This window comes from Macaca fascicularis, chromosome 7, assembly GCF_037993035.2.
Source record: "Macaca fascicularis isolate 582-1 chromosome 7, T2T-MFA8v1.1".
In the NCBI taxonomy this organism is placed as follows: Eukaryota; Metazoa; Chordata; class Mammalia; order Primates; family Cercopithecidae; genus Macaca; species Macaca fascicularis.
Window position 1 is genome coordinate 149,360,741 of NC_088381.1, and position 26,048 is coordinate 149,386,788.

At 41.9% G+C, this 26,048-nt stretch overlaps 2 protein-coding genes across 9 annotated transcripts in view; one reads left to right on the forward strand and one right to left on the reverse strand.

The window, feature by feature from the left end:
- The window catches only part of STON2 (stonin 2), a 175,635-nt gene that overhangs the window by 131,899 nt on the left and 17,688 nt on the right, over nucleotides 1-26,048 (reverse strand). For 3 of the 8 annotated variants that reach the window (XM_015454066.4, XM_015454065.4, XM_005561953.5), the window contains exons 3-4: nucleotides 4,307-4,592; nucleotides 1,905-2,189 (exon numbers count right to left, since the gene is read on the reverse strand). In XM_015454066.4, the coding sequence (XP_015309552.3) occupies nucleotides 1,905-2,189; nucleotides 4,307-4,394 (373 nt within the window). In that variant the 5' untranslated portion in view covers nucleotides 4,395-4,592. Of the gene's footprint in view, nucleotides 1-1,904; nucleotides 2,190-4,306; nucleotides 4,593-6,300; nucleotides 6,347-25,141; nucleotides 25,293-26,048 lie in introns of those variants that run through there. The other 5 variants (XM_073997990.1, XM_065549173.2, XM_073997991.1 and 2 more) reach the window with 3 other exon arrangements.
- LOC123574621 (dynein light chain 1, cytoplasmic-like) lies at nucleotides 19,362-19,822 on the forward strand. Its single transcript, XM_065549177.2, has one exon. The coding sequence runs from the start codon at nucleotides 19,471-19,473 to the stop codon at nucleotides 19,708-19,710; it is 240 nt and encodes a 79-aa protein (XP_065405249.1). The 5' UTR covers nucleotides 19,362-19,470; the 3' UTR covers nucleotides 19,711-19,822.

The following is a 26,048-nucleotide window of genomic DNA, read 5'->3' on the forward strand; positions in this document are numbered from 1 at the left end:
GTCTCTACTAAAAATACAAAAATCAGCCGGGCGTGGTGGTAGGTGCTTGTAATCCCAACTACTCGGGAGGCTGAGACATGAGAATCACTTGAACCCCACGGGCAGAGGTTGTAGTGAGCTGAGATTGTACCACTGCACTGCAGCCTGGGCAACAGAGCAACACTCCCTCTCAAAAAAAAAAAAAAAAAAAAAAAGGAAATCTGATGCTTAAATATGAAAAAATGGACATAAATGTGCAAATTATTACATAAAAATATAAATGTTTGTAACAGAATTGTTTTATATTTTCTTAAAATCATTTTTATTGGTATTGAAAACACATTGAAAAACAAAGGAATCAGGCTTAAAAGTGACACTAGCAAAACATTTAACACACCAACAGAAAAATATACCAACCCTGCTTTTTGCTAGTAGGTCTCTGTGGTAGAGAGAATAATGCCTCCCATTCCACCCCAAGATGTCCACATCTTGATTTCCAGAACCTGTGAATGTGTTACTTTATATGGCAAAAGAACTTTACTGATGTGATTATGTTAAGGACCTTGAGATGGGGACATAATCCTGGTGAGTCCAGTGTAACCTTTAACAGAGGTTCTTAATGCCTGGTGAGCCCAATGTAACCACAGAGGTCCTGAATGGAAGATAGAGGCAGATGTCAGGGAAAGATGTGACTTCAGAAGAAAGGCACAGAGAGATGCCACATTCCTGGCTTTAGAGACAGAGGAAGGGGCCATATGCCAAGGAATGTTGACAGACTCTGAAAGCTGGAAAGGGCCAGGAAACAGATTCTCCCCTAGAGCCTCCACAAAGGAACGCAGCCCTGCCAACACCTTGATTTTGGCCCAGTGACACCCATGACGGACTTCTGAAATACAGAATAATAAGATGATAAACTCATGTTGTTTAAGCCACTACACTTGTGGTGACTTGTTACAGCAGCAAATAGAAAACTAATACAGTCCCAAAGCTTATCCAAATCACCTGTGGCATACTTCAATGCACAACAAAGAAGTAGCTAGGTCACCAGGGTGGGGACTAACAACTTCTACAGCTTTACTAAGCTCCCCAGTGCAGCTTTTGGCCATTGAAATGCCACAAAATAAGAGATTTCTCATATACAACCACCCCTACCCATAAGGATTCGGATTCAAGAGTTCTGAAGTGTGAGAATATCCATGTTTAACAAATCCTGTTGGTGACATGCTTAGACATGGTCAGTGGGTCAGTGGTCCACACGTTCACACACATTCATTTCTCTTTTTTTATTTTTTGGAGATAGAGTCTCGCTCTGTCACCCAGGCTGGAGTGCAGTGGTGCGATCTCAGCTCACTGCAACCTCTGCTCTCAGGTTCAGCAATTCTCGTGCCTCAGCCTCCTGAGTAGCTGGGATTACAGAAGTGCGTGACCATGCCCAGCTAATTTTTGTACGTTTAGTAGAGACCGGGTTTCTCCATGTTAGCCAGGTGGGTCTCAAACTCCTGACTTCAAGTGAGCCATCCATGTCGGCCTCTCAAAGTGATGAAATTATAGGCGTGAGCCACCACACCCAGCAGAAACATTCATCTCTATATGTAAGGTGCTTACAATTTAGGGGCTGAGTAAATATAATTCCAATCCCTAACAGAAAAATATATATGCATTATTTTAAAGACAAGTCAACAGCCAGGGACAAAAGTAAAGGTCTAGAAATGTCCTAGAACACATAAATTCTTTTGTATGCTTATGTCAACAAAAACAAGATACAGAATTAAACCAGATGAGAACTCCGTCTGCTCTCCCCTGTGCAACTGGTGCTTCAGGGGCAGGGGGCAGGTGAAATGGAATCCTGGCAGCCCTACAGACCTCTCACTGAAAAGCATCCCTGCTGAGCACATAACCAAGCCAGGCCCTTCCTACCCTCTCACCTGTCTCAGCTGTTTCCTGATGAGGTGGAGATGTGCTGGCCCAGGGCGTGTCGTCTTCAAACTGAACCCAGCTGCTGATGGCCGAGGCCAGGTCAGGTGGGGGCTGCTCAGGGCTCCCAGGTGGGGAAGCTGCTTCAGAGATGAGGCCCATCTTTTCAGAGGAGTCATCCTGCTCCGAGTGGGAATGGTCTTGAGAGCCTCCATCCACCACATGGTTCTCCCCAGAGGAGCTCTCAGACTGGTCTGGGGAAGATGACAGTCCTGGGAGGTGCTCTTCCGTGCCCCCTGAAACAGATACCAGACGCCACCATCATGTGAGGAAGGCCGCTCTTCAGAGCCATCTCATGGAGGCAAAAACTAAAGATGGCCATGGGGTGCCAGCATGACTCGCCACTGCAGTGAGTGGGGAGAAGAAACAGCCACACCCATCTGACTCTATGTGAAACGACTGTTTCCCCAGTCATGTGTAAACGCTGTAAGCTCAGCATGTCTCCAGTCAGTACCCTGGCAGGCAGAGACTAGCAGCCTTCTTCACTATTCTTATCCCAGCATCTACTCCAGTGCTTGGGGGTCACAAAGGAAAGTGCTTACAGAAGTCAAATAAGAAATATACCTGCATCAAGTGGGACAAGTGAAAGGCAAAAGGGACTGGTGGAGACTGTGGCTAAACAGGAGCACTTTTGTCAGAAGACATCCAAATTCAAATTTCAAACTCTTTGCAGTCTACGCTATACACAGCCACAGGACACCAGGTGCAAACCCGTGTGCACTAATGACCAGCTGAATGTAACCTAGAGGCTATTCCTGTAGCCCTGTATCACTTGATTGGCCCTAGAAAATTTAACAGACTTCAAATTTTTTTTCTGAAAATTAAAAAAACTGGCCAGGTGTGGTGGCTCAAACCTGTAATCCCAACACTTTGGGAAGCCGAAGTGAGTGGATCACCTGAGGTCAGCGGTTCGAGACCAGCCTGACCAATATGGCAAAACCCCGTCTCTACTAAAAATACAAAATTAGCTGGGCGCGGTGGTACATGTCTGTAATTCCAGCTACTTGGGAAGTTGAGGCAGGAGAGTCACTTGAACCCGGGAGGCAGAGGTTGCAGTGAGCCGAGATTGCGCTACTGGACTCCAGCTTGGGCAACAAGAGCGAAACTCCGTCTCAAAACAACAACAACAACAAAAAAAACTATATCCTGATTATGGTGGTAGATATACAAATCTATACATATGCTGAAATTCATCAGCTGTACAACAAAAGAAGTCAATTTTTCTTTAGAAATTTTTTAATCAAATAATTAATATAAAAATCTTTTCTCCCATCACTAGCCAACTGGTCCATCTGCAAGTACTCAAAGCCTCTACAGCTCTGTCAAACAGAAATAAAATGTGAGCTATATATGTAATTTTAAATTTTCTAGTAGCCACATGAAAAAAATTAACAACAGGAGAAAGTATTTTAATAATATACCTTTCAACCCAATATGTTGAAAATTTGTAATTTCAACATGTAATAAATATAAAATTAATTAGCTATTTAATTTTTTTCTTAAACTAGGTCTTTGAAATTTAGTGTAGGTATTTGATGCTTACAGCACATCCCAATTCAGACCTGTCACATTTCAGGAGCTCAATAATCACATGGCCACCATATTGGAGAGCAGACCTGTTGACTCACACTTCCTAGGTGTTATAAATGAAGGTGGGATGACTTCAGTAGGCACTGGTAGCTGCAGTAGAACAGAATCAACTGACATGTCTCTGCAAATATCTCCTGGATCCTACCTTAACCTTCATCCCTGAGCACAAGTTCTCTAAAGTCAATACAGTCATCCTCCTTATGATCAAGCATGACCGTACTGAGCTCTTTCCACATGCCAGGCACTGCTCTAAGCACTTTTATGTATGAATTCACTTAAGCCTCACAACAACCTGTGAGATAGGTACTGATTATTCCTACTGTACAGATAATGAAACTATGCTTGGAGAGGTTAAATAAATAATCTACCCAAAAGTATATCATTCATTCCTGGTGCAACAGGGCTTTGAACCCAAGCACTCCGGTTCCAGAGCTGTCATTTTTAACAACTACTTTTAACAACTACATTTTAAAAAGGCTGAAAGTAAAGCACTTGGTAAATATTAGGTTTTTGTTTCTTGGGAGAAAAGAGCCAATACTTTTGGTGTTTCCAAGCTTCTTTTTAGGGCCCTAAGGTTCCAAGACGCTTCTTCAGTGTGTAAATTCTTCCACTTAGGATTCTAAGATCTCAAGAAAGAAAGTAAGAAACTGACTCTTTTTTCTATATTAAGATCCCACCCAAAGAATAATCAAGTAGAAGCCATAACAGATAGACATGGTTGTTTGACAATCTCTTCGCTTTAGGAAATGAAGGCACTCCTTACCCTGCGAGTGGGCAGGAAAGGGTGGCTCTTCATTGAAGGAGACCCATTCTGACTGGTGGGTGGCAATCACATGGTCCAAAGTCGTCATGCTAAAAAGGCACTGGTCATCTTCACACTGCTGACCTCGGGTGAACCCCAGAATACTGTCTGGGGTGGGCTGGGGTAGGGGTACGGTAGTACGGTGGACTTGGGTCCAGGGTCTGTTCTAGGTGTCTTGCCAAGGGCAGTACTCAGAATGTAGACAGATCAGCCCCTCTTGCCGTTGGTTAATCTGCCAGGCAGAAACCTGTTTAACAAACAAACAAACAAAAAATGTAAAAGGATAACCATCACGTTACACTGAATCCACATAGGTCTAGGGCTTTTAGCGCTGCCCACAAGGCGGCCTGGGGTGGTTTCCAACTTGCCTTACTTCACTCTGTTCCTGTCATGCCCTCAACTTTTATATTGAAATGTCTGTCTTTAGCATCAAGGTTTCTAGGTAAGTCTTCATATCACACTTGTAAATAATTACACAAATTTCAGCAATTAGATTCTCTAATTTCCCTAATTATTGTATTTTAGAAATATTGTCATCTATAATACTATCATTGCAAAACAAATATTAAAACTTTTCAAAACACTTTCACTTTCTTTTACCAGCTGGCAAAATAAAAGCATGTTCTTTTTCTATTAAATTAGTCCAGTCTCTTGCCTTAGGCAGGTAACTCTTTGTAAGTCTGATTTAAATCTTTGGCAGAAATGGTACCTCTAAGCATCATTTATCAATCAAGAAAAATAGAAATGAAGTGATCTTATTCATTTGTAGTAAGAGGATAGGGAATATCTGTTCTAGTGAAAAATGTGAGTTAGAGAAACATTTTCAATCTAGGCCTATTTAAATTAGTTACAATGGTCTAGCCTTTGCTCACACCGCAATTATCTTCCAGGAATATAGAAAGATTCTTAATTGACATAATTTTGTTTATGATAATAACATCTTCTTACAACTTGAACCTAGTTCTTGATCTAATAATGAATTAATAAAATCTGAATATCCAAAACGAATGTGCTTCCACAAAAGAGCTACTATATACCTTGAATATCAGTTCTTATTAACTGAATATACACAATATTCAGATAGTTTCTAGAACAACTTAACTTACAGCCTTCCAGCTGGTGCACAATGAAAACTTTAGGAAATTTTACTATAGGTTATCATCTGCAGTAAATAATCTCTATGTGGGAAAATCAGTAGAAACATTAATAGCTTTTGCTTTTTTGCTATTTAAAATAATTAGTTTTGGCACACGATGCTTTCTAAAAACCACTAATGTTTATATAGAATTTATAATTTTCAGAAACACATTTTCATACCATACTTCACTTGATTCAATAGCCATTTTGTTGAGTAGGACACGTAGTACTCTAATTCTTCTATGGATAAAAAAATTGGGGCTGAGAAAAATTAAGTGACTTACCTAACACTTTTAGTGTTTCCAGGCCCTTTTGGTACTCTAAGGTTCTTAAAATGCTTCCTCTAGGCTCCTAAATGGAAGAGCTTACAAATCTCAGCACAGTGGCTAACTGACTTTTTTTCATAATAAGGTCTCACCCAAAGAATAATCAAGCTGAAGCCATGTGTGTTCGATGTTCCCTGTGTAAGGTCACTCCTATCACTCCAAGAAGTGATAGATCCAACCCTTGAGTCCAGGTCTTCTGCAGCCAAAACACTCTAACCCTGGGGTCACAGCCACAAAAAGGTACAACAGAATACGGTATCCATAGGCTATCACGCAACTTAAGTACTTTACAAATATCAATTACAATGGAACTGTAATGAAATGTCCGGGAAACTCCCCGTGTGAAAGTTTGCCAGCACACCCCAAGCTATATAAAGGATGGAAAGCCCAGAAGCCTCTTCTCCAAGTCCCTCTCCTAAGATCCTTGCCAACCACAAGGCCAGACATATGCAGACAGCCTGGAGAGAGCAGGTCTCCCAAACCAGATCTTACCAGAGAGCAGCACAGGGTCCACAAGCACGAAGAGCTGATTCCCACTGGCTTCTGCCTATGATGCCTTTCTCAAGCCCTGTCAAATGTGTGTCAATGTGGTAATGGCTGCGGGCCAAGATAAGGCAGTAAAATTGAAGAGTCAGATTCCTCCTCTTTCAATGACAGCAGCATGTAAACCAGCCCCACTGCAGCCTCAAACACACACACACACACACACACACACACACACACACACACAAAACAAGTCCCTATGCTGACACATGCAGTGTCATCACTCAACAGGGAAAACATCCTGCCGATCCTGTGATGACGAACCCAGCAAACGTCATGGATAAGTGGGGTAGGGAAGCAAATAGGGGAGGAAGGTGAAGGTAAGGGGAAAATATTTAAAAATTTTAAACTGGAAGGTTTTAAAGATCAACAACTACAGGTGTTATGAGAAAATTGAGGCCCAAGGAAATCAAGTGCACCAATAGAGATTGTGATCATGGGCCCAGAGTTAGGTTGTTTGGATTTGAGTCCTATACAGTCTTGGAGTCCTTTACAGTATTGGACTCATAACTCAACCTCTTTAAGCTTCAGTTTACCCTTGTACAGCAAGAATTTAAAAACTCACTCCATAATTCTGAGGATTAAATGAGATAATGTACGCCAAGTACTCAGGACTGGATGTAATAAACCCTCTGTAACAATGACAATGAAAACAGTAGGTGACCTTACAGAGGGCTTACTGGGCCCCAGGCTCTATTCCAAACCCTTTATGAATGTTAGCTACCGCCAGCACTGCTGCTGTTGTTAAATGACTCACCCAAGGTTGCATAACTTGTTCGTAGAAGTCCTGGGACTAGAATGCAGGTTTCATGAAACCACTCCATTTCTGTCATGTGCAGATTCTGGTTTCAGTCATTGTTCAAGAAGTTCTAGATACTAAGTAGAGTCACTTGCTCAGCTACAGTGCCCAGAAGGCAGATTCTAAATCCTCTTCATTATAGATATAGGTGCACTCTGGCCAAGGAACCAAGACCATTCCTCAGAATGTATGAACGAAAAAAGAGCCCCAAAACTTTATCTGTCTTTCCTTCACATGTCCCAGACCAGACATGGGCTGGTGACAGACAATGACTGGTCCCAATGAAGACTGGTGGAAAAAATTGATCACATGGAACCCCCTATCATATTCTATACTATAAATCCATAAAATGGATTTTAGGTATTTGCCATAGAAGAGCCACACCAATAAGCCATAAGAAATTAGACCTTGAAAAGTGCTGTGCTAGCAGCTGGAAACCCACAGAAGAACACAATAATTGTGAGGTTAAGTTCATACTGGAATTAGTTTCTTGGTAAAAACCTCACCCCATTTTTAGAATGTGAATCATAAAATGAGGTTTAGAATCACCACAAATGAGTGGTGACTCAGTATCAGCAGGAGGATTGACCAACAGATGTTAAAAGTTTCAATGAAGTCTTGGAGTTGCCATTTCAGAGAGCTACTTCTTTCTCAGCATTGCTTATATACAAAAATTTGTAGAAGGGAGAATGCAATTGTCTGATAAGATGGGGGTCACAGAAGTAGTTTTGTCTTATGACAGTCCTCTAATTGCTTTTGTGAGACCTACATGTCTGGAAATGTACCAGTTACCCTTGAGACAGCAACCCTCAAGCAGCTCCCAACACAGCTGAGGAAAAAAGGATCCAGAGAACAGAAAATACAAGTCCAGAATAACTGCCCCAGCTAAAGGACATGCTGGGAGTGCCACAATTTAGCTGTAGGGAGATCTCTGAGGGCTGGAACCATATGGGACTGGGTGGGTTTCTGAGATCTGAAGGATGTCCTTGATTCTGGACCAACAGAGGGATCAGCGAGGGAAGCCTCTGGACAGGGGATCACCATGACAGTAAGAATCAGAAGCAGACCTTAACGAGGTGTGTTTCTGTCTGAACAAGCCTCTGTCTGATGACAGCAGAGGTATCTACTGGGGGAATATGGAGTGAAAGTATTGATTGACCATAGAAGCTAAGAAGAGTTCAAGGGGAAATGAGAAGCTGTGGGAGGTTTAAAAGCAGAGAGTGACTCAAGAAGTGTGCTTAAGGGAGATTAGCCTTCCTCAGACAGTGCTGGACAGGAGCATGGTGATGGAATTTTTCAGCCATCAGTACCTCTGGTGTGTTACACAAAGCTGGGGGCGAGAGTCTTCAGGAACATGTACTGTTTCTGCCCATTCTAGGGCCTGAGGGTGCAAGGAAGAACAAAACAGCATCTCTGCCCTCAAGCAGCTGTCAACTGCAGGGAGATACGACAGCAACCTAAAACAATAACCTCTGCTCTCTATCCTATTCTGGCAGTTAGTCACCAAAGGTAGGACAGCAGCAAGTAAGAGTGTTAAGAGACTTCTGAGAGCTTGAGCTATAGGTGGTCTTGAACTGTACCCTAAGCTGGAAAGGAGGGGTCTGAGCAAAAGAGCTGTGGGGCACAGGCATTTAGGAAGGGGGAGCAGGAATGGCACGTCTAGCCCACAGTGAGTTACACTCTGCTCATCTGAAGAGGGTGTCAAGTGCCCTGGAAAAGGAGCTCTAAGTTTCAGAACGAGTTTGAGCTCTGGAGCCTACCCTCTCCATTCCCACTGCCAATGCCTTAGCTCAGCCCCTCATCATCTCTCACGCAGACAGTTACAAGTCTCCTACCTGTCTTCCTGCCCTCAGTATCACCTGCTCCAACCTACTATCCAACCTGTCATGCTGGAGTGATCTTCCTAAAACCTGAAAATGGCTATGCCACAGCTCTGCTTCCAGCTCCTCAAAGGCTCCTCACAGGATAAAGTGAGGTATGAGAAATGAACAAAGGATTCCTGAGAGCAGGGGTTGCATGCTATACCCTCAGCATTGAGCACAGTGCCTGCCACGTGTTAGAAGCTCAATAAAAATTGTTGTATAAATGCAGGTACTTTGTGAATCCGGCCCTGATCCACCTCTCTAATCTTATGTGTCATTCTCTCCCCTTGTGAACCCTATATTCCTGATGAACTGAGTTATTTGAAAGACTGTGTTTTTGAATATACTTTGTCCTATTTGATCACTTGTTCATATATTAATTTAATACATTATTAAATATTATCTTTAGGATACATTTTCCCTACATTTTTATTTCATGAGCTCCTGCTCACCTTCAAGTCTTAGCTCAATCATTATCTCAGGCTTGGTTCAACAAGCATTTATGCCAAGTGGCAATCACTGAATGCAAAGATAAAGAACACAAATTATTTTGCTATAAAACCTTTATAATGTGCATGCTCATTGTTTTTTGTCTGCTCAACACCCAAAATCCTTTCTTTTTTGAGAAAAAAATATTATCTTTCCATCCCTCCTGGTAATTAATCCAGGCTTTGTCAACGGCTGCTAGAATATTGAGGGAATGCTAAAAGGTACAAGGGCCTTGAACACATGCAAGAGTGGCATGGCATGCGAACAACAGAAACTTGATGCAAGCCCAGAAGCAGGCACAACCTAATTCCGTGAAAATGGTGACAAGTGTGGCATCCTAATCAGACCCATGGTGTGACTCTGGCTTTGCTCACTGCTGGCTAGGTCCTGTGGCTCCTACCTATTTTCCAAGCCATGTTTGACAGTCATCTGGCAATCCAATGAGCTCTTTTGTACCTTTCAATAGACTTGTTTCCTGCTTATATTAGCCAAAATTAATTTCTGTTGCTTGCAATCAAGAACTCTGATCTATGGTGGTACTCCTCAACTTTCAGTAAGTAAAGTACCATACTTCCCACTGGTCCTTTATCCCCCATATCTTCTGAATGCTGATACTATCTTAACCTACACTCATTTACCAAATTATAATGAAATTATTTGCTAATGTGGCTATATGAGGAAAGGGACTTGATCTTTTGCTTCTTGATGTCTTTAACTCTTAGAATAGGGTATGGCTCTTAGTAAATGTTTGTTGGGTAAACAGTGAATGAACGAATGAATGAATGAATGAATGAATTTGCCTTAATATACAGTAGGTAGCCTCTTCAGCTCTTCTGAGATGTTGGTAAATGTTTTAGGAAGGTTAATTTAAACACTCTGTGTAAAAGAGCTTTGGAGGAAATCTGCATATAGGGAAATATGTTCATTTCCCCTTCTCTTTGATCTAAAATTATATCATCCAATTCCAATACAGTAGACACTAGACAAAGGGGCTACTGATATGTGGCTAATCCGAATGAGTTGTTCACTTAAGTGTAAAATGTACACCAGATTTTGAAGAGTATAAAAATGTATAAAACATCTAATAATTTTATACTGCTTTCATGTTAAAATGGTATCTTGGATGTATTAGCTTAAGTAAAACATACTGTTAAAATTATTTTCACCTGACACTTTTAATGTTTTAAAATGAAACTACTAAAAAATTTAAAATCATACATAAACAGCCCATGCTATATTTCTTCCTTTTTTAACGGAGACAGGATCTCACTCTTGCTCAGGCTGGAGTACCAGGGCACTATCACGGCTCACTACAGCCTCAACCTCTGCAGGCTCACATGATCCTCCCACCTCGGCCTCCTGAGTAGCTGGGTCTATAAGTGCATACCATCACACCCAGTTAATTTTTTAAAATGTTTCCATAGAGACAGGGTCTCACTATGTTGCCCAGGCTGGTCTCAAACTCCTGGGCTCAAGCAATCCACCCGCCTCAGCCTCCCAAAATGCTGAGATTACAGGCACAAGTTACCACACCTGGCCTCATGGCATATAGACAGCATTGCTCTAAAGCAGTCCATCTTTTATTTCATCCTTGATTTTGAAGGCTATTTTTCACAAGACACAGAATTCTTCCTTCAGTATTTTGCCTTTTGATCTGAATGTTTCTAAGGAGCAGTTGATTATATGTAATTACTCGTGCTTATATAATGTGTCTTTTTTCCTCTAATGGCTTTCAAGATTTTCTCTTTATCTTTCATTTTCAGCAACTGCATTTGGATGTAGTTTTCTGTGAACTAATTTTACTCAAAGTTAGTGGAGTTTCTTGAATCTGTTTGTCAGTTTTTTCATTAAATTTGGAAAAATTGAGTCAGTATTTCTCCAAATGTGTTTTTCTGCCCCTTTTCCATCTCTTCTGTTAGTCTGCCCTTGCGTTCACTGACTCTTTCTCTTCTCACCTCCATTCACCCACAAGCTTATCCTGTGAATTTTGTATCTTAGTTATTCAGCTTTTCCATTCTAGAATGTTCTTTTGTAGTTTCTATTTCTCTGCTGCGATGCCTTATATATTCACTCATTGTGACAATATTTTCCTTTAGTTCTTTCAACGTATTTATAATGGCTGCTTCAAAGACTTTGTCTGCTAAATCCGACCTTTGGACCATTTGGGATTAGTTACTATTGACTTTTTTGGTTTGTGGTTTGTTTGGTTTTTTTTGTTTTTTTGTTTTTTTGTTTTTTTTTTTTTTCTTGACTATGGGTAATACTTTCCTAAGGTTTTTTGTTTGTTTGGCTTTTTTTTTTTTTTGGCTTTCTTTCGTTTTTCTGCACACCTAATAATTGTTGGTGATACACCAAAGACCTTCTGGATTTGACTTTCCTCTGCAGAGTACTGATTTTTGTTCCAGCAGGCAGTTTGACCAAGAGCTGCTCACCTAGAGCTTGTATAAAGCTTCGTCTTTTACTTCATTGGATTAATTTGTTTCCCAAGGCCCTCTAATTGCTGTAGGACTCAATTTCTAAACTCTGTCTCCCCTGCAGATCTTGACAGGGTATGATGGTTAATATTGAGTGTCCACTTGATTGGACTGAAGGATGCAAAGTATTGTTCCCAGCTATGTCTTTAAGGCTGTTGCCAAAGGAGATTAACATTTGAGTCAGTGGACTGGGAGAGGCAGACCTACTCTCAATCTAGGTGGGCACCATCTAATCAGTTGCCAGTGTGGCCAGAATAAAGCAGACAAAAGCAAGTGGAATGACCAGACTTGCTGAGTCTTCTGACCTTCATCTTTCTGACCTTCATCTTTCTCCCACGCTGGATGCTTCCTGCCCTCAAACATCAGACTCTAAGTTCTTCAGCTTTTGGACTCTTGGACTTACACCAGTGCTTTGCCAGGGGCTCCTGGGCCTTTGGCCATGGATTGAAGGCTGCACTGTCGGCTTCCCTACTTTTGAGGTTTTGGGACTCAGATTGGATTCCTTCCTCCTCAGCTCGAAGGATTGGATTCCTTCCTCCTCAGCTTGAAGACAGCCTCTTATGGGACTTCACGTTGTGATCAATACTCCTTAATAAACTCCCCTTCATATATAAATCTATCCTATTAATTCTGTCGCTTTAGAGAACCCTGACTAATACACAGGGCTTGGTTCTAGGCTTTGCTAGGGTAAGTTTAAAGTAAATCTTACTCTAGAGCATGGGCTGGCAAACTACAGCCACAGCCTAAGTCTGGTCCTCTGCCTTTTTTGGTAAATAAAGTTGTATTATTAGTATATTTACCAGCTACGCTCATTAGTTTACATATGGTCTATGGTTGCTTTTGATCAACAATAGCAGAGTTGAGTAGCTGTGACAGATACTGTATGGCTCACAGGGACTAAAATAATTACTCGTCAATAATAACTACTGGACCTTTATAGAAAAAAATGTACAGACCCTCCTTGAGAACATGGTCCTTATCCCTAAGACACAGGCTTTCTATATCTTGGTTGGATGCTTGAGATGTTAATAAGACATTAATGAGCTCTTTCTACTGTAGCTGGGCTGGACCACCAATGTCCTCCACTACTGCCTGATGTCCAGTATCTTTGTCCCATTCTCAGTCTTCCAGCAGCCACTCCATTAAGCTCTGTATGGTTTCAGTATGCACCTGTGCACTCTAAATTGGCCAAGGGTTCTCTGGGTACACCCAGACATACTTCTGCTCCTCTCTCCCCATCCCCATGCTCTCTGCTCCCCAACTCTCTGCCCTCTGGTGCCCTGTCCTACAAATTCCAGCTGCTTCAATTGCCCCAAACTCTGATCTCTGTTTTCTTAGCTCAGCAGGACTGCTGTGCTTGGCTCAGACTCCAGCTGACTATGCTGCAGTCAAGAAACTCTTCCCTGGAAAAGAGCCAAGGCGAGTGTTGGGCTCACCTCAGGATAGAAAATCTTGTACTGCCTGTTGACCGAAGCCTGAAAATAGTTGCCTCATAGATGTTGTTGTTTTGTGGTTGTTCGCTGCAGAATGGCTAGTTACCAATTATAACCAGAACTGGAAGTCCTCCTCTGGAACATTACTTTCTGACTTGTGCTCACTTTTAAAGAGAGACTAGTTCAGACATCTAAAATACAGGTCATTTCATACTAATGTCCTGAAAACTAATCAGAAATTTTATAAATCATCTGAGAATAAAAGGAAGGTTTCACTCAGCCATATAGATTAATTCCATTGCTCCAGAGCTGGGAAAATGATTTATTTTGTTAGGTTAGCTATGCTATATAATACAAAAACATTACTTGTGCCTGGTTGGTGGTCCAAAAGGGGTTGTTAAATCTTTAGCCATCTTCCCTGTCTACCTGTTTTTCATAGGTATTCAGCTAGGTGGCATCTTTGAAAATCTCCACATCCACTTTTTGGGTTTGAGACTACTGGCAACCACTGTCCAGCCATCTGTTTGGAGTTTATGCAGAAACACCTTCAACTAGATCCTGGTGTCCACTCCAAACCCACAAGTAAGGCCTCAGTTTTCTCTTAATCAAGGACAAGCAACTAAAGATCAAATCAAAAGCTACAAAGAAAGGAAGAATGGGAAAAACAGACTACATAAATTCTATATATTTCTTTACAGCGTTCTTCTAACGCAAGATATTCGGCTACCTTATTGAGCATCTATCTACTATGCACTCAGAATTGTGCATAGCACAATGACACAAGATAATATCAAGCTTTTATACACTGATATCTGTGTCACAGTGGGCTACAGGAGCCATAGAAGCTGAATCCGAAAGCTGAAATAACCCTGCTGCTTGTTTCATAAGTTGCTAGATCAAAGAGAAGCCTGGAAGGCCCCATTACCCTGTGAGAAAGACTAAATCAGATTAAGGACTTGAACAGTGCTTCTCTTCCCTTTCCTTCTTTCACATTCTTTTCCTTGATGAGGGGTGTGAATTCTCATTAAGAAAACCTGAACAGAGTTCACTGAAGAACACACACACACACACACACACACACACACACACACTCTTAATTAACAGGTACCTTGATGCTCCTAAAAGAGAAAATGAGTTGAGTGATCCTGGTTGTTTGCTCTTATTATTTCAACTTATGAAAAATTTCATTCTTTCATGTAAATATTTTATTTTTAAAAAACAAAAGGAAACCACCCAATCTTCTTCCAATTTCCATTGGAAACTGGGAAACAGAATGAACACCTCAGCCTCAAATCAAACATGTATGAGAAACAAGTCCAAAAGGAACAAATGTCACATTGTGACCAGAGTTAGCATCTATCTATGATTCTCCATAAGTGAACTCCCTCTTCTTTTGTTTTATAATCACACACAGCATAATCTCCTAACCCTAGGTGCCTTCCCTTCTCTAAAGTCATATTACTTGTGTGTATGGGTGTGTGTATATGTGTGTATACATGCATATACATAAACACACACATTTATGTATGTACATACATATATGTATATCCCAAGGTTATAATTACAAAATACTCTATTGTGTGATTTTCCTTCAAAATAATCAATCTCGATGGCTCTGCTATCTAACAATTCCATGGTCCCACATTCAGAGTCAAGAATCTAAGTTACACTTGGCTTGAAAAACTGGTTAGGCATTGCCTCTGATCTTTGGTGCATTCCTGAGGCAGTGACCTTGACTGACATCCCCAGGTACCTGAGCAGTGTATTACATTAGCGAATGGCTCTGGTAGGAGGTCAGGCTTTAAAGTTTGCAAAACATTTTCCAGTTGCTTGAACTCTCAGAAGATATTGACTTATTCCATCTTCGTACATTCATCTTGGTTTAACTCTCCTTCATATTTTTTTTGAAATGAGAATACTAATATTTTACCTGTGTGACAGTGGGGAGCTCATGTGGATAATTTCTTACCTATATTTTACAGTCATACATAAATTAGATGCATTTTACAATTAATCTAATTTCAGAGAAGATAAAATATTTTTTAAGGCTGGGTGCAGTGGCTCATGCCTGTAATCCTAGCACTTTGGAAGGCCAAGGAGGGTGGATCATTGAGGTCAGGATTTTCTGACCAGACTGGCCAACATGGTGAAACCTTGTCTCTACTAAAAATACGAAAATTAGCCAAGGGTGGTGGCATGCACCCATAATTCCAGCTACTCAGAGGCTGAGGCAAGAGAATCACTTGAACCCAGGAGGTGGAGGTTGCAGTGAGCCGAGTGCGGTACTGCACTCTAGCCTGGGCGACAGAGTGAGACTCCGTCTCAAAAAAATATACACACACACACACACACACACACACATATTTCTTAGAATCAATGAAATTGTCTTATTTTTTACCAGTTTCCAAAAAGTACAATTAGTATATAGTTCCAGAATGGAAAGAACTTCATGGGTTATTTCAATTCATTTTTACAGTAACCCTGAGATAAGTAAAGAAAATATTTCTCCCAATCTCTGGAAGACCTCCTGACTCTATAAATTCTGCACTCTTTCCACGACAGCACATTCTGCCTTCCAGAAATGAGGTATAACTGACAGTGTTCACTGCATCATCAGCATCCATTTCTTCTCATCATCCTGGTTTAAGCCAATCACTATAATTCCTATTCCTGCTTTCCTGTCTTCACCTAGAGGCGGCAACTTCACCAAGTTCTAGCTAGTTAGACATAAATGGAGACACGGTGAGAAATATAGTTCTAAAAAGTATTTTTTGTCTTGGTTTTGTTTTGCTGTCCCAATGAAGGAGACAGATGTAGTTCATGCAGCTCTGATCCTTCTCATGTTCTCTTTTTTCCCAACTTGAATATGGTCTTAATAGCTGGAGTTACAATAATCATAGGAAGGACAGGCTAAGAGAATGACAGTTATTGGTCCTGATGTCACTAAGCCACTGAACTGATATCAACAATCATTTGTTTCTCTATTTTTTATGTGAAAAATTATATTTTTGCTTAAGCTATTAGAATTAGACTTTCCGATGCATGCAGATGAATGTAACTCTAACCAAAAAAAAAAAAAAAGAGATCAATGTGGTAGGCAGAATCCTAAAATGACCCCATTATATCTGAGCCCTGGTATTACTCTTGTGGTTATGCTATATTGCATGGCAAAACAGATTTTACAGATGTAATTAAGGTTACTACTTAATTGACCTTAAGACCGGGAGATGATCCAGGTGAGCCAAATCTAATTAATGAGCTCTTTAAATGGGGGCTTCAGTCCCGCAACCACAAGGAACTGAACTCTGCCAACAATAGGCCATAGCCTGAAGGGGACCCTGAGTTCCAGTGAGACCACCACTGGCCAACCCTTGATTTCTGCCCGTGGTACCCTAAGCAGGGAACCCATTCAGACTATGCCAGACTTCTGACCTAACAAACAGTGAGGTTTCAACACATATTTTGTGGTCCTGTGATAAACACTTACAGAAAACCAATATATAAACCAAGAAAATCTCTGATTGTCAATGAGATTGTAAAAGAAAAAGGGAGTATAACAGTAAAAAATGGGAGAACATACTCCAGAGTTTAAAATCTTGGGAGTCTAGGCAAAGCCTTCTTTAAATAATTTCCCAGTATGGGTAAGGGACTAACTTCAACTAAAATCAACCATTATCCATAATAGAGAATAAACAAAGGCAATGCAAAACAGCAGAAAATACAAAATTACACGTCACACTTTGAAACATACTACTTGGGTATTCTCTCTCCAGGTTTAATTTCTTTTTTCCTGCCTTGTTTATTTAGACCACTGCAAAATTAGGTTGCCTTTTCAGAGACATGGGGCAAGGCTGGAAAAGTGATCATTTTTAGTGGAGAAAGTTAAGGAAAATTTTGGGGTATGCTCCCTGTCTACATCAAGAGGCCTCTGCATCAGGAGGCAATTCAACCAGTTTTCCGGAGCAGGAGTGATCATTACACACCAGTGATTCTTCTTAACTGTGAGGGATGTTAACATTTTAGAATGTTTTGAAGGCGGGATGAGGGGAGAGTGAGGAAAAAAGGAAGGAAAGAAAAAGTAGACTCGATTGTGGCATCTTCTCTCACACTCTTTCCTTAAATAGGATATTTATTCATTCATCCAACAAGTGGTTATTAAATACCAGCTAGATGTTCAGGGTACAAAAGTAAATGAGGGCCAGGTGCAGTGGCTCACGCCTGTAATCCCAGCAATCTGGGAGGCCAAGGCAGGTGGATCATCTGAGGTCAGGAGTTCGAGACCAGCCTAACCAACATGGTGAAACCCTGCCTCTACTAAAAATACAAAAATTAGCTAGGTGTGGTGGCACATGCCTGTAATCCCAGTTACTCCAGAGGGTGAGGCAGGAGAATCGCTTGACTTGGGAGGCAGAGGTTGCAGTGAGCCGAGATCACACCAATGCACTCCAGCCTGGCAAGGTTTTGCAAAAGGAGCGAAACTCCGCCTCAAAAAAAAAAAAAAAAGAAGTAAATGAAATAGACATAGACCGTGCCTTCAAGGGGCTTACATCATGAGGGAAAAGGAAGTAGGAAACAAGTCAACCAAAAACAAAAGACCTACAAATAAATAGAATGAAGACAACGAATAACAAGGAATTACATAGAGTGACAGAAGATGTCTCTGAAGAGGTGACACTTAACTATCATCCCAAAGATAAGAAGAAGCCAACCACCATGGGATGAAAAGTGAAGAGGACTCAAGGTAAAGGGAACCAAAGACACAAAGAGTGTGAGATGAGAAAAACAAATAAACAAACTCAGAAAAAACTTGACCTGGGAATAGAGTCGGCAAGAGGCATGAGAGGTTGTAAAGGTCATGAGTTTTTAGAACTACGAGGTCTTGTGATTCAGATGAAGATGTTTACCTTTTATTCCAAGCATGATGAGAAGTCACTGAAGAAGTGTAAAGAGGAGCAACAAAATTTGCTTTGCCTTTTTCAAAACTCAGCAAAGAAGAGGATGGAAAGGGAAAGACTGGAATCAAAGCGAACAATCAGGAGGCTGTCAAAACAGTTGAGAGAAGAGATGATGGTGGCCTGAAACAACCCAGGTGTCCGACGATGAACGGGATGGATAAGCAAAATGTAGTATATACATGCAGTGGAACATTATTCAGCCTTAAAAAGAAAGCGAGTTTTGGCCGGGCGTGGTGGCTCAAGCCTGTAATCCCAGCACTTTGGGAGGCCGAGACGGGCGGATCACGAGGTCAGGAGATCGAGACCATCCTGGCTAATATGGTGAAACCCCGTCTCTACTAAAAATACAAAAAACTAGCCGGGCGAGGTGGTGGGCGCCTGTAGTCCCAGCTACTCGGGAGGCTGAGGCAGGAGAATGGCGTAAACCCGGGAGGCGGAGCTTGCAGTGAGCTGAGATCCGGCCACTGCACTCCAGCCTGGGCGACAAAGCGAGACTCCGTCTCAAAAAAAAAAAAAAAAAAAAAAAGAAAGCGAGTTTTGATACATGCTACAACATGAATGAACCTTGAGGACATCATGCTAAGTGAAATAAGCCAGTTACAAAATGACAAATACTATACAATTCCACTTATATGAAGTACTTAGAAGAGTCACATTAACAGAATAGAAAGTAGAATGGTGGTTGCCAGGGGCCCGGGGAGGCAGAGGAGTTAGTGTTTAACAGGTACGAAGATTCAGTTTTGCAAGATAAAAAGAGTTCTGGAGATGGATGTGGCAATAGTTGCACAACGATGTGAAAGGACATAATGCCACTGAACTCTACTCTTAAAAATGGTTAAGATGGTCCATTTTATAGTTGTAATTTAACAGAATTTTAAAAATTAAAAAAAAAATTAAATGACCATGCAAGCTGAAACTATGTAAAGTAGTCTTCGCAAAGGGGAAAATATGATTGTTTTGTGACCTTTAAAACTTTCTGTCAAACATTAAAAGCTTTCTTCTTAGATGCACCACGGCTTCGGCAGCGATGGCAGCTCCAGCCGGGCGATGCTAGCACCTCCCCAGGAGACCGCTGCAGTCGGCTAGCCCCCTTCTCCATGGGTAACCATGTGTGACCAAAAGGCCGTGATCAAAAATGCAGACATGTCGGAAGAGATGCAACAGAACTCGGTGGAGTGTGCTACTCAGGCGCTGGAGAAATACAACAAAGAGAAGAACATTGTGGCTCATATCAAGAAGGAATATAACAAGATGTACAACCCCACACGACATTGCATCGTGGGGAGGAACTTCTGTAGTTACCCAACACATGAAACCAAACACTTCATTTCTACCTGGGCAAAGTAGCCATTCTTCTGTTTAAATCTGGTTAAAAGCATGGACTGTGCCACCCACCAGTGGTCTATCCAGAAACAAGGACTGCAGCCTAAATTCCAAATACCAGAAACTGAAATTTTCAGCCTTGCTAAGGGAACATCTCGATGTTTGAACCTTTATTGTGTTTTGTACAGGGCATTCTCTGTACTAATTTGTTGTGGTTATAAAACAATTAGCAAAATCGCCTACATTTGTATTTATTTTCTATTCCATACTCTGCCTCACATTGTTTTCTCTCAAAATCCATTCCTTTAAAAAATAAATCTGTTGGCCGGGTGTGATGGCTCACGCCTGTAATCTCAGCACTTTGGGAAGCTGAGGCGGGCAGATCAAGTGGTCAGGTGATCGGGACCAGCCTGACCAACATGGTAAAACCTCATCTCTATTAAAAATACAAAGAAATTAGCCCGGCGTGGTGGCATTCATCTGTAATCCCAGCTACTTGGGAGGCTGATGCAGGAGAACTGCTTGAACCCAGGAGGTGGAGGTTGCAGCGAGCAGAGATCACGCCATTGCACTCCAGCCTGGGCGACAAGAGGAACTCCATTTCAAAAAATAAATTAATAAATAAACAAATCTGTTGCACACGTGAAAAAAAGGCTTTCTTACTGTTGTAATTTAAAACATTAGCAACATTTAATCAAACATTAAAAGCTTTCTTACTGTTGTAATTTAAACTATTAGCAACACTGAGAATAAAGTGGTTTATTTCTGTATAAAGAAAAAAAAAGATGATGGTGGCCAGAGTCTGGATGAAACAATGGAGACAAAGAGAAAGACATGTCATCTGAGATATATTTTAGAAGCAGGGTCTTCAGGACTTACTGATGAATGTTATATGGGAGGGAGGGCAAGGAATTCTGGTGGAGAACAGGGTAGGTGATAGTGCCATTGACCGGGGTAGAGAGAAAGAGTTAGGATTTGGGAGTAAAGTAAGCATTTCTTTTTAAATACGATACATTTGGGATGCTCATTAGACATCCAAGAGAGATGTCAACTAGGTGCATGGACTTTTGAGTTTGAAGCTTGAGGCTCGAGACACAAGTTAGGACATGATCGTCAGACAGAATGGATCCAGTTATCCAGGGAGAATCTGTAGCAAAAGAAAAGAAGTGGCCAATGCTCTCACATGCCAGAACAATGTGGATGCTCACACTTAGAAAGCTCCATCCAAGCTTTAGAACCCTGTGACTCCAAATGGACAGAAAAGATGGTGGAGTCCCAGACAGGGAGTGCTGCTGTGCCCTGCTTTTCAATACAAGGGCATGCATGAGTTAGAGATCCTGGACCAAGCAGCCCACTCTCTATCTGGCCACTTGGAAACAGAAAAGTTTGAAATGAGGCTTTTCTCCATGAGATTCCTTAAATACTAGATGTGGAAAAAAAATGAAGATGTTGCCAAAGAACTCAGTAAATACAAGAACAGATATCCTCCATGATAACTCTGCCATTAGGGGAGGAGAAGGTGCCAGGAATGATATAACAAGAGCAGGAATTTCCTGACACCGCAGGCCATTTAATATTGATTAAAAGAGTAATTATTAAATGAGATAATAATTATAAATGAGATAATGTAAATTATTGAGATAATGAGATTATTACCTCATTTAATAATGTGAGTCAGAATGCCTGGTGGACTGATGTGGGTGAGGATGCTTGCTGGACTGATGTGGGTGAGGATGCTTGCTGGACTGATGTGGGTGAGGATGCTTGCTGGACTGATGTGGGTGAGGATGCTTGCTGGACTGATGTGGGTGAGGATGCTTGCTGGGCTGCAGAGTGTTATTTAAAAGGTAAGATCTGCTCATTGTTGCCCATCAAGTGGCAGAATGTGGAAAGGGGCTAAGGGCCCTGGGAACAAAGTCAGGTGCTTTGGAGACTCTCCTAGGATCACCAATCCTTCTTCTCCATAGCTGGTTGGGGACACGAAGGCACAGAGAAAGGAAGCAGCTGGAGTGGCTCTCGCTTTGCTGACAATGATGCCCATGACCTGTCTCCTACCACCCCTGCCCTGGACCCAAGCACTGTTCATGATAGTCTACTTTTGCCATCCTATAGATGAGGTACATTACCTCCTTTGTTCCTCTTACCAACCTTATGAGGTAGGTACTATTAATAACACCAGCATTTCAGAGATGACAAAAGGTGAGGTCAGAGAGGTTAAGTATCGTGCTCCAGGTCAGAGTAGTAAAGAGTAGTCTGGGATTCTAACTAAAATCGTTCTGATGTCTGAGACTGTTCACAGACAATTCACTGACTCATTCATTCAATCAACCAAGACGAATTTAGAGCCCCCAATGTGCCAAGCCCTGACCCTCTGCTAGATGTTAGGGATAAAAAAACAATCCAGATTCCAGAAAGGCCAATTAGCCAACGATCGCATACTCACAAAGGACTTCAAGTATTACACCAAAAGGACTGATACAAGATGTGCCTCCTACAACCTTAAATTCATGTCCCAATATAAGGTTATTCTGCATACACAGTTCAATAAATATCTTTTGTGGCCAGGCACGGTGGCTCACGCCTGTAATCCCAGCACTTTGGGAGGCCAAGGCAGCTGGATCATGAGGTCAAGAGACCGAGACCATCCTGGCCAACATGGTGAAACCCCGTCTCTACTAAAAATACACATATTAGCTGGGTGTGGTGGTGGTGTGCACCTGTAGTCCCAGCTACTCGGGAGGCTGAGGCAGGAGAATTGCTTGAACCCAGGAGGCGGAGATGGCAGTGAGCCAAGATTGCACCACTGCACTCCAGCCTGGCAACAGAGTGAGACTCCATCTCAAAAAAAAAAAATTATACTGTAACGCCTATAGCTGCCTTGCACATAGCAGAATTATATTAATTGTGGGTTTCTATGTATATGGTTATAAATTTAAGGTTTTAATTTGGTCAAATCAGAGAAGAAAATATATCCAAAAAAATCATAATAGTTTTCTAATCCTGTCTTGGAGCTTCTTCAGTTTTTAATATTCTGGGAACTCAGAAAAAGCAAGGAACATAGGTCTCTTCTCCACCACCTCTAAGAGGCCATGAGCTTGCATGACAGCACAGGATACTAAGGAGCATGATAAAAGGTCAGGGGCAGGGTGTGGGGAGCCCAGGGCGGCTTCCTGGAAGAGGCTGTATCTAACCTGCATCACAGGAGGATGCCTAGCATACCCTTCAGAGCACAAGCTCTTCAAGCAGCAGGCCAAGTCCCCCATTGCTAACCCTAGTCATGGAACATCTGTCTCTGAAATGCTCTAAGCCTGAGTTTCATCTAGTATTATCTACCTCAGAGATTCTGTAAGATGCTGCAGGTAAACCTTTTCATGAATAATAAGCGCTCAGTCAATGCTATCTATTACCAACGTTATTTCTACCCATAAAGGTTGGGAGGAGTTAGCCTGGTCAAGAGAGAGAACAAGAACTTGCTGATTTCATTCCTGTGGTCATGGCCTTCAGGAAGTGAAAGTGCAAAGGAGGAGGAGACCTTAGAAATTTGGGGAAAAAAGGGAAGCAGTGGTGTGAGCTTCAGCCTGAGACAGGAAAGAGCCTAGCTGGCTCAATGCGAGACATCGGTTGGCCTGGAAATGAGCAGTGAGAGAAGGTACCGGAGGCAGGGTCACCAGAGTGGACAACTTCAGGGCACATTCCCATGGTCATCTATGTGAGCCATGCTCACGAAGAGTGTGTACCACACAGCCTGTGCAGTGGAAGGTGGCAACCTGCCTGTCTGGGTGCTACACAGGCCCCTGAACAGAGGACACTGCTGCTATAAGTATCAGCCAAGGTGTCCTACTGCTGGTGTGGCCAAGTCATCTGGGCCATTTCAGTCAACAGGAGGCAGCACTGTGACCAGAGCTATGACCAACCTCTTTGGACCCTAGGAAAACCATATCCAAGGGAGTCCAGTTGTGACATGAGAGTGGTTTTATCCTAATTTATCAATATAGCTGCAGGCACACAAAACCTTTATGTTTAGAGCTCCTGCCAATACTCTCTATACCAAGAATAACAAGGATTAGAGGAAAACAGAGCTCCAGGCCACAAATCTCAGGCTTGGTGGGTAGCTCTACAATGAAGTCAGCTCGATGCAGATTTGTCTAGAAAAACACAGGGTTTTATTCCCCCAGGTAGATGACGCAGAGGAAAAACTATTTCCCCCTTCCTCTTTTGTAAAACTCAAACTTTCCTTCCGGGTTGAACTGCCAACTCCCCTCAACTTGTTCCTGTCACTCAAGCCTTTGGCATCCCAGAAGGACTCAGTGACACTCCATCCCTTGCATGCTTACACATCCACAGCACTGTGTTGCACAACTCCAGGAGGTGCCATTCACATACGATGCAATATAAACCAGGTTCTCTTATCTGACGCTGCCCCAGAGCTATTCGCTCCCATGTCCTGCAACAGCACAGGCCCTCCCACATCACCATCCACACTGTAGAAAAGCAAAGAAATGTTGAATGTTCAGGAGAAAACCTTGACTGGGCAAAAACATGAAAGTAGCTACTCAGGAGGCTGAGGCAGGAGAATGGCGGGAACCCGGGAGGCGGAGCTTGCAGTGAGCCGAGATCGCGCCACTGCACTCCAGCCTGGGCAACAGCGTGAGACTCCGTCTCAAAAAAAAAAAAAAAAAAAAGAAAGTAGAGAAAACACCTATAGCCATAGGAATCCTTGGGCTTGTTCTTTACTCGACAGAATACAAGAAACAACAGTGAAAGGAAATAGCAATTAAGCTTGGGCAATAGAATAGTACTGCCATGGTAGCTGAGGTAAGGGCAGAGAAGACCTCAACACATACTCTAAGGAAACTAGGAGTGGTCCCTTAAACTGTGCAATTAATTGGGGACAGGATAGGAAATAAGTTTTTGGGATATGTTGAGATGCAAAGACTGTGAAAATGTAGATTTGGTGCCTAGAGAAAAATCACAGGTAAAAAGTTAGATTTTAGAGTCATCCAAGAAAAAACAATGTATGAAGCCAAGGGAATGAATAGGTTATCAATAGGGGAAGTAAAAAGATCTAAGAAGATGACTGACTCTTGGAGCATGCCTACATAAGGGAGCGGGGCTGGGAAGGGGGAAGTTAGACTCTCAGGTGACACAGCCAGGCAGAGAGAGAGAGAAAAAAACCAGAGGACTCCAGGCGATGATGGCAAGAGGGAATTTTGAAAAAGAAGAAGTTTTCTCTGGTGTCAAATGCTGAGGAGAGACATAAAGGGCCTTGGTGGTCACTGGTGACTTGAGAAAGCTTGCAGAGTTTAGCTTATGGAGGGATGGACCGTGCCCTTCCTGGCAGCATTTCTAGTGCTCAGTGCCATTACACAGAAGAAAAATGTATTAGTCTGTTTTCATATAAAGACATACCCAAGACTGAGCAATTTACAAAAGAAAAAGGTTTAATTGGACTTACAGTTCCACGTGGCTGGGGAAGCCTCACAATCATGGCAGAAGGGAAGGAGGAGCAAGTCACATCTTACACGGATGGCAGCAGGCAAAGACAGAGAGCTTGTGCAGGGGAAACTCCTCTTTATAAAACCATCAGATCTCGTGAGACTTATTCCCTGTCATGAGAACAGCACAGGAAAGACTTGTCCCCATGATTCAATTACCTCCCACCGAGTCCCTCCTACAACACGTGGGAATTCAAGATGAGATTTGGGTGGGGACACAGTCAAACCATATCAGAAAGTGACAAGCATTTGTGGAATGAAGTAGAACAGTTAAACTGGAAGCTTGATTGTAAGGAGTTAATAATAAACCCAGATTACAGTTCAAAGCTTAATGACTCTTAATACAGCTTTGTAAAAAAAGGCAAAAAGTTACCAGCATATACATTGTTAATCCTGATTATGTGCTTCCCTGGAGGAAGTACTTTTCTGTTTACCTGGCACAGATTGAAGCTTGCCTCAGGTAAGGGGCAAGAGGCTAGTTCCTGGGATCTTCTCTACCACAAATTCTCTGAATGACCACAGCAACACTGTAAAATCTTTCTGCTTTTGTTTCCACAAAATTTATTAATTTGGGACTGATATAAAGTTATTTACAAAGAGCTTAAAAATATTTGGAAGATAGGAAATACACTTATGTAGTCTCAAGCCCTACGTTGTTCTCACACATTTCCAATAAAACAAAATACCTGGCAGGTAAACACCACTTCCGTAGAAACTTTTTATCATGCCTTCTCACCCTTTTTAGCAAGATTAAAACTGGGTCTGAGATTTTGATTCCCTAGAAAAAAGTTTCAGACCAAGAAAATACCTCTTAAAATCAAAATAAAACCTTTCTAAGCTCAACAAATTTAAAAAAAAAAAAAAAAA

What these genes read in the sequence shown, in the direction of transcription:
- LOC123574621 (XM_065549177.2), top strand. Translation starts at nt 19,471, where the DNA reads ATGTGTGACCAAAAGGCCGTGATCAAAAATGCAGACATGTCGGAAGAG.